Raw genomic sequence first — 8008 nt, forward strand, 5'->3', positions numbered from 1 at the left:
CTCTCTCTCTCTCTCTCTCTCTCTCTCTCTCTCTCTCTCTCTCTCTCTCTCTCTCTCTCTCTCTCTCTCTCTCTCTCTCTCTCTCTCTTTCTCTCTCCCCCCTAGATATTCATCAACCTAAGCAGCCCAACTCCTACTCCCCTTCAAAAACTCATCAAACCACGCAACAGCCTGCAAAAACGCCGCTTCCTTCGCAAACTTAACCGGAGCCTTACTCGTATCCGCCCTCACAGCAAATCCATGCTCAACATCCGAATACAGCGAAATCTGATACGGAATCTCCATATCCTTCAAAATATCCTCCGTCTCCCTCCTCTTCTCCGCCGGAAAAATCTGATCCGTTTCCGCCGCCGCAATACTAAACGGACCCGTCAACGCCTTAATTTCCTCCGCATCCACAAACGACGGATGAGCCACATATCCCACATCAATCCCCTGATCTTTCGCCATGTATCGCGCGACATATTTGGCTCCAAAACAATATCCGACCGACCCGAGTTTTTTGACGCCGAAATCGGCTTTGAGCGCTTTAATCACTTTGGCCACGATCGGGTCGACTTGCTTGGTGGTGTGGCCTTTACTGGGACCGGAGGTGGCGAGCCATTTCATTATGTCAAAGTCATCGGGCCGGTTGAGGGGCATGGGGTCGCCTTCGAAGAGATCGGGCATGACGACGAAGTAGCCATTGGCGGCGAATTGGTCGGCGATGAGTTGGGCGTTGATGAAGTCGTGGCCGATGACGTCGGTGAGGATGAGAATGGCTGTGTCGGTTTGTCGGGATTCGGGGTAGGCGAGATAGGTGTCGACTGGAGGAGATGGAAGAGAGAAGATGTATGTCAGTGTGGGAATCTGGTTATAGGTACATGTAGGTATGCTGCTTACCACCGGAAATGTCCTTTTTCGAACCGGTAGCTTTGCCTTCGTGCTTGACGCCAATGGTGCAGCACTTTCCTGGTGGATTGGAAGCCATTGTGTATGGTACAGTAGGTACTAGCTGTGTTGGTGAAGTGAAGTGAAAGTGAAGAAGTTGGGAGGAGGACGAGAGAGACAGGGAGCTGGAGGTGCTTACATTCTTATAAGCTACTAACCTACCTAGGAGGCTAGGAGGCAATGATACCTTATTTGACTATACGCAAAACAGAAAGCAGAAGCAGATAACCCCCAAGTGAAGATGCCCCGATTACAGGTTAGGTACATGAAAAAGGTAAGGCGGATGATGGATCTGATTGTCTTTCGTCATTTCTTGTCCCTTTTGCCCCACCTTCAGCTGCCGGTACCGGTGCCCCTCTTATACTCACTAAGGCAAGGTACTTAGCCGGGACATATCCGAATCGTATCCGTCCATTGTAGATATATCGGCATTACACGTCTATAGACTCTATACATAGGTAAGGAGGTAAGGTAGGTAAATAACAATTCCCCCCGGGTATCAAAAAACTCCTGCTGCTACTTCTCACTTCTCCTGACAATAATGGACGAGAGCTCTAATCAGTCGTGCTCGATCTTCCTTGGAATCATACACGTCGCCATGATCATATCCCTCCCACCAAATCGTCTCCAGCCCCTGACCCTTCCATGTCTCACTCCCGACACCTCGATGTAGTTCCCGTTCCCGTTTCTCCAATCCCCCAGATCCATCAACCTGTTTACTACACGTACCTGTACCCGTACCCGTACTCTCCAAATAAGCCCTCACAGCCTTGGCACTCACAATAAGATCCGCCGAAGAAATCGAAGCAGTAACACGCAAACCATACCTCTCAATCAAACCATCAACCCGATCCCTCCACAAAATATTCTCTGTCCAAAAAAAATGTCTTCCGAGCGTATGTGCGATTTGCGGATCCTTGGACGCAAAATACCACAACAACCATTCATTCGCTCGCACGGGTTTGCGACACGTGAAATTGTAGGCTACGTCGGGCATGTGGAGCATAAAGGAGACTGGGTCCACGAGGAGAGTTGCAGAGACTCGTGGGGAGAGGTGGTCGTCGTTGAGGATGTTGGCGCTGAGAATTGTGCCGTAGGAGTGCGCGCCGAGTACGAAGTGGGAATTAGGTCCGAAATGGTGGTTGATGATGGTGGTGAGTTGAGCGAGAAAATCGGCTCGGCGAGGAATGGATTCTGTGAGACGGGAGGAAATCTGTAAGATTTCGATTGCGAGAATTCCAACCTGGTCGGAGGAGCTACGTCCATGGTTTAATTCGTGGTCGAGCTCTGAGAGGAATTGCACTGAAGGGAGAAGTCCAATTCCAATACCGTGAATGTATAGCACAGGAAGACGTGTGTGAGAGTGATGCTCACGTAGAAAGTAAGATATACTCGGTGCGACAGATGTGCTGCGCGTAAAAAATGCCGCAGGACGTGGCGGAAACACTGCCGCCGCCGTTTTCCACAACGAACGGCGATGATATGTGAAGCCTTTTGCTTGCAAAAGCACTTGTGATAGAGTATCCGCCAGCATGATAAGTGTATACCATAGCAGACTTCTCGCCTCAATTTCGACCGGATCCAGCGTCAATCGGAGACTCTTCGCCTTTCCCGGCCCTGGCAGAAAGGGCTGCGGCATCATCACCGACATCTTGTCAATATACTGTTCAATCTCCGCCGCATCCGCATTTGCATCACCATCCTCTTTCTCCCCCACAACCCGCGCCCGTCCATCCCAAAAACTCCAATTCAAAAACCTCTTCACCTCCTCCCGTCCAACATCCTCAGCTTTCGCACCTCGAAACCAACCCCTCAAAAAACCCTCCGGATCAAGAATTTCCCTCTGACATTTCCGAAAAAGATTCTCTCGTTCGCCTCTCGTGCGCAAAGGAGGATGCAAAGCTTCTCTTTGTACAAAATTTTTATACCAGAGACAGAAAAAGAAGAGATAAAAAATCGCTTCGGCCAAACATACTCTCCACAACCATCCTCTCTCCCGCCATAGCAGAAGATATCTGCTGCTGCTGCTGCTGCTTTCGATCCCGAGATTACATGCAGGCCAATAGCTCGCGAGGAGAGTCCATGTAATGTATCCTACGCAGAGCGGAGCATAGGACTGGAAGAAGACGATGATGGTACGGATGAGGATGCGGTTCGTGGGAGTGTCGGAAATCATCTTTTTTTTTTTCTTTTGGCAAAATGGCGCCCTCCTCCCGAGTCCTCAGCCTCCAGGGAAACCCCGCGCGCGGTCTGTAGGTGTGAACGGATGCGAGAAAGGCATGTCGGAGGAACTGTTTGGGGGGGGGGGGATCAAGATGATGATCAACTTATCACGAATTCACGATCCGGGTTAATGACACTGTAATTTTACTCTAACGGACGACTGTGAGGTACGGATCAACCAATCATGCCTCTCTGCCAAGGGGGTGTCGGAGACGCTAGTATTCGGCATGTGACAGAGCTACCACTGCCTTACCCTACCTCCCACCGTTACCATGCACCAACTGTCACCAAGGTACCCTATGGTAGCACAAGAAACGTGGTACGTGGTGCAGCAAAGAAATATCAACAACAACATAGAGCTCAAGTCGAGTGGAAAGCTGCTGTACATGCACATCGGGCAAATCTGCCCGTCACCAAGTCAAGCGGGAGTAGCGATGCATGCGCTGCATTTCTCGTAGAACGAGGCAGTCGTTCTGGTACACGTTTCAATAGGTTCCTTACTCAGTCTGATGTCTAATCTGCCTACGCTCTGTCATGTACAGAAGCGCGGATGGGTCAGCCAGCGATGCGCTTGAAAGCCCATGTCTGTTGCTGTCATAGTCCGTGCCAATATGACCAATGCATGAGACGAAGCCGTTGCCTCATCAAAGATCCCATAGCACTTTGTTTCTCGCGCTGATTCCCAATATTAGTCGCGACGACACTCAATCGTCATCAAAGTCAATCAAGTTGACTTCTTCCGACAAATCCTTCTTCGGCTCCTTGGGCGCCTGTAGTCCCGCTGGTCGATAGGTTTCCGCCCACTTAAACCGCTTGCCATCACCGCCACCCATTGGAACACCGGCAGGACTGTCGGACCTGTCTGCACCGCCATCAGACCTATACATTGGCCTGTGCTCAGCCTGAGTGATGTACGAAGGGGTGATGGTGGAGGCACTATCTGGACCAAGAGAGAGTCTGTCAACATCGGCGTCGATGCTGAAAAGGCTTCCCGAAGAACTGATTTTAACGAGATCTTCGGCGTGGCCTGGTCGCTGCGAATGAGGAACGTAAGACGCAATGGCCTGGTGGTGCTGCTCTTGGGCTGACGAAGCGTAAGAGCGCCAGGAACTGTTCTCCGAGCTGCACGTCTCTCGAGAAGCGGGCTTTGACAAGGTTGCTGGTGCGCCCTGGATAGCAGCAGTCAATTTCGAATCGACGCTCCCAACAGGCCTGCCTCTGCACTTGGTGCAATTGACATCCTCGTGATCCATGGGGTGGCACAGCAAGGTGCAATCGTGACCACACGGGAGCTGGGCTTGGCACACCTGCTTACAGCCGCCATGGAGAGTCCACTCATCTGGATGGTGAATCTGGACTTCGTTGCCATGATTCTTGCAGCGTACTGTGAAGAAGGCATTGAAACGCTGACGGTGCACCAATTCCATGTCATCCATCTCCTTCACCTCCTTGCCAGCCATGATGTTCATAACTGTGGTCCAGGTCTTGCTCTTCCCATTGCGGGACTTCACTATCTTAGCGATACCTTCACTGTCAACGACAGTCTTCTTCGTCCTCTTGGAGTACCCACTTTCGATCTTGTGCAGCAACAGGGCATTGCCGAAGATGTAGAAGCCGCATTGCGCACGAGAAAGGGCAACGCAGACACGATTCTCGACGGAGAGGAAGCCCATTTGCCCATGGTCGTTGGAACGTGCCAAGCTGAGAATGACTACTTTATTTTCCTCGCCTTGGTAAGAATCCACAGTCACGACTGTGAATCTGCAATCCCGGAGAACAATGCGGCTCCGAAGCTCCTGCAGAAGCTTCTTGCGTTGACCATTGTAGAATGTAAGGATCGTGATGTCTTGGGGCTGAACTCCATTGTAGCTCAGGTACTCAACGAATCCGGCAATCATTTTCGCCTCGTCTTCGTTGTGACAAGACATCAGGTCGTCGCGGCCCTCGGTCCAGCTATGAGTGAACCAAAATGAATTCACGCCACCCATGCCAGGCACGTCAGGTCGGCATTCAGGATCAGTGACTGAGGGATGGTCCTTGATGAGATTGCCATAGATTGGGTGAAGGAGGCGGCGGATCTCGGGGATCATGCGGCGTTGCTTGCGTAGTGTGGACCACTCGACTTTGTTGTTGACCATGCGCTCGAACAGAGACACGTTCAGAAACCAAGGTTCGTTTTCGTGGGCGCTGACATGAGTATGAGGGCGCAACTGCTTATGGTCGCCGACAAGGATGAGGTGCTCAAGTGACGGCATGCAGGCAACGGTCACCGGAGCTTCAAGAGTTTCTGCTGCTTCTTCGATGAGGACGACTCTTGGCTGGAGGGCAGCGAGGAGCCCGCGATACTTGCTGAGACCTGTAGTCGTCATGCCGATGATCTTCTGTCTCTTCAAGATTGGTTCGTCCCTCTCGAATTGGCCGATTCTGCGCTTACGAGCCTCGACGTCGAACTTCTTTGCCAGATCTCGAAGAGCTGGCAGGATGTGCTGCTTGACGGCGGACTGTAGGTGGCGATACACGGCACCTCTGCTGGACTCTGGGATCTTCCACATATCCTGCTCTTGGAGCAATTCTTTGACCTTGTGGTCGACACCAGGAACTTTCCGGCAAGTGAAGTTGTCAGCCACGTCGAAGTAGGAGCCGCTCAGCTTTTCGAACTCCTCGTCGTCTTGAGCAGCATTCTCGGCCTCCTCTTCACGCAGACGCTCTTGTTCGAGGTCTGCCTCCTCGCGATCAAAGCCATGCTCGTTGTTGAGTTGCTTGGGATCAACATGGATCAGCTTGTCACCAAGCCACACCATAAATGGTGATTGAGCCTCGACCGGATTCGACTTCTTGCTTTGCACCCAGCGAGCCGCGCCGGCATCGAGCGAGTCAGCCTGAGCCTGCGTCAAAAGCTTGAAGTCTTCCAAAAGGCGATGATCGAGCGGCTTATGAGTAGGCAGGAGTGGCGCCAGGAGCAGCCGAACTTGCTTCTCCAGGCCCCTGATAACCTTGCGTGCCTTACCGTAGAGACCGCCCGCTGGCGGGTTCTCGGAAGTCGAAATGCGGACTTGGTACAGTGTGCGCTTTTTGACAATGTCTCTGTCCTTGCTGCGACCGCCAAGGCGTACGAAATCTGGCTCGAATGCTGCAATGTGGCGAAGGAACTGGTCAATGGCATGGTTGGTCTGACAAGCCACAATGATGGGGGGGTCGCCTTGCTTCCAATTATCCAGCATCACCCTCACGGCCTGGACTGACACGTGCGTCTTGCCAGTTCCTGGTGGACCTTGAATGATAGCCAGCTCCTTGGTGAGGATGTGTTGAAGTGCCGCCAGCTGTGACTCATCGAGTACGCTCTGGGCATCCAACGGCCAGCCATTGAGAACGTCCACATTCTCAAAAGACTGATTTGCAGTATTGTGCAGAACTTTCGAGAGGTCGAGGACTGGGCGATCCCGGACATACTTCGGAGGACCTACGGCCATCTTTGCGTCGAGAATGTGGTGACTCAGAGGAAAGGGTTCCCGCATCATGCGTTGTAGAGCCAGTAGCGTATGGCGATTGGCCTCGTACAGGCCACCCTTGTCCTCGACCATTAGCCACTCAATGGAAGGGTCGACCTCGAAATCTTCGGAACGGGCGAAGAAAATGTCAATTTCTGGCGGGTTCAGTTTCAGGTACTCAAGAGGACGTGCCGCGACGGTAGCAACGATAGCTGTCGACTGGAACTTGTCTTTAGCAGGAGTAAGCACCACCAAGCTGCCGGCGATTAATCTCTTGGACTGTTCCCATAGTATCACTTTACCAGCACGCCTCGTGCTGAAGGTGATCCTGTGAGCCAGGCCACGAGGAGATGCCGTGATGCCACAAATGTGCACCTGAGTTCGTGTCAGTATGGGTTGGGCAATCGAAGCCCTTGGTGACAGCAACCTTTTCATAAATGCCGAATTTTCCATCGAAAAAATCTTCGGTCTTATCGGGGTCCAGTCTTATGTTTGTGACCGCCTCCCGAAGGCCTCGCACCGAGTCCTCACGGTTGAGAAGATACTGGGCCGATAGATACTCCTCTTTGGACTCCCAGGCTCCTTTGACTCGGTTTGTGGGAAGCTCGACAACGTCTGGAGACGAGATGTCATCATCATACAGGTCGAGGACTTCCTCTGCGGTGGGAACTTCTGGCTTTGCGAGCCATCCACCGTCTGTGACGACAGGTTCGACATAATATTCGCTGACCTGGGCGTTGATCTTCGGCGGTAGGATCATGACCTGGGCGGAACCCCGTGGGCCGCCATCATCGCGGACAGGCTTCTTCGAGCGCGTGAAGCGCTCTTGGAGGTCTTCGTTCATGCTGACTGAGGGAGAGACAGGTCAGTCGCGTTCTGAAGCTGCTGTTGGTATGTGCGAGCTGGGAGAAGGTCCATTCGGAGAGGCCGAGATGTGGAGATTGTGGATGGTGCTGGAGGAAAATGAGGTGATGGCCGTTTGTTTGTGCAAACAGTATCTTGGGGCAGGCGCTGGGTTTGACATACTGCCCCAGCTCCGCAAAATCGTACTTCTTTGCTTGCACCTCGAATTGGTGTTCGATGGCGTGGTCAGCTGCGGGTCAGAGAGATTCTGTTTGCGATGTTTGGTGTGGGAGAAGTTCGCGAGGTTTGAAGAGGAGGGAGAATTTGGACAAGTTTGTGCGCCGGAAGGGCTGAAGTGGAGGCAAGCAGGCAGCCGCACCGCGTTTTGGTAAGGCAGCTTCACTTGACTCTCTCTGCATATCCATGGAGCATTGCATGAATTTCCCTATCGATGTAGCAGCCTCTCTCTCTCCCTCTGTTTCCCTCTCTTTCCCTCTCTCTCTCTCTCTCTCCTCTCTCTCTCC

General features: G+C 52.4%; 3 protein-coding genes across 3 annotated transcripts; all 3 read right to left on the reverse strand.

Moving 5' to 3' along the window:
- Nucleotides 1-117: 117 nt before the first annotated feature.
- SEPMUDRAFT_143201 (dienelactone hydrolase family protein) lies at nucleotides 118-970 on the reverse strand (the record flags this gene model as incomplete). The annotated part of the gene is made up of 2 exons (XM_016903032.1): nucleotides 118-806; nucleotides 883-970. 2 exons carry the CDS (start codon nucleotides 968-970, stop codon nucleotides 118-120), a joined length of 777 nt encoding a protein of 258 aa, XP_016758659.1.
- A 483-nt stretch (nucleotides 971-1453) lies between these two features.
- SEPMUDRAFT_49679 (uncharacterized protein) lies at nucleotides 1454-3106 on the reverse strand (the record flags this gene model as incomplete). Its single annotated transcript, XM_016909126.1, has 1 exon — nucleotides 1454-3106. The coding sequence occupies one exon, from the start codon at nucleotides 3104-3106 to the stop codon at nucleotides 1454-1456; it is 1653 nt and encodes a 550-aa protein (XP_016758660.1).
- A 539-nt stretch (nucleotides 3107-3645) lies between these two features.
- Nucleotides 3646-7485, reverse strand: SEPMUDRAFT_69750 (P-loop containing nucleoside triphosphate hydrolase protein; the record flags this gene model as incomplete). The annotated part of the gene is made up of 3 exons (XM_016909874.1): nucleotides 3646-4641; nucleotides 4720-7016; nucleotides 7069-7485. The coding sequence occupies 3 exons, from the start codon at nucleotides 7483-7485 to the stop codon at nucleotides 3858-3860; spliced, it is 3498 nt and encodes a 1165-aa protein (XP_016758661.1). The 3' UTR covers nucleotides 3646-3857.
- Nucleotides 7486-8008: the final 523 nt, after the last annotated feature.

Source organism: Sphaerulina musiva, assembly GCF_000320565.1.
Source record: "Sphaerulina musiva SO2202 unplaced genomic scaffold SEPMUscaffold_8, whole genome shotgun sequence".
NCBI lineage: Eukaryota > Fungi > Ascomycota > Dothideomycetes > Mycosphaerellales > Mycosphaerellaceae > Sphaerulina > Sphaerulina musiva.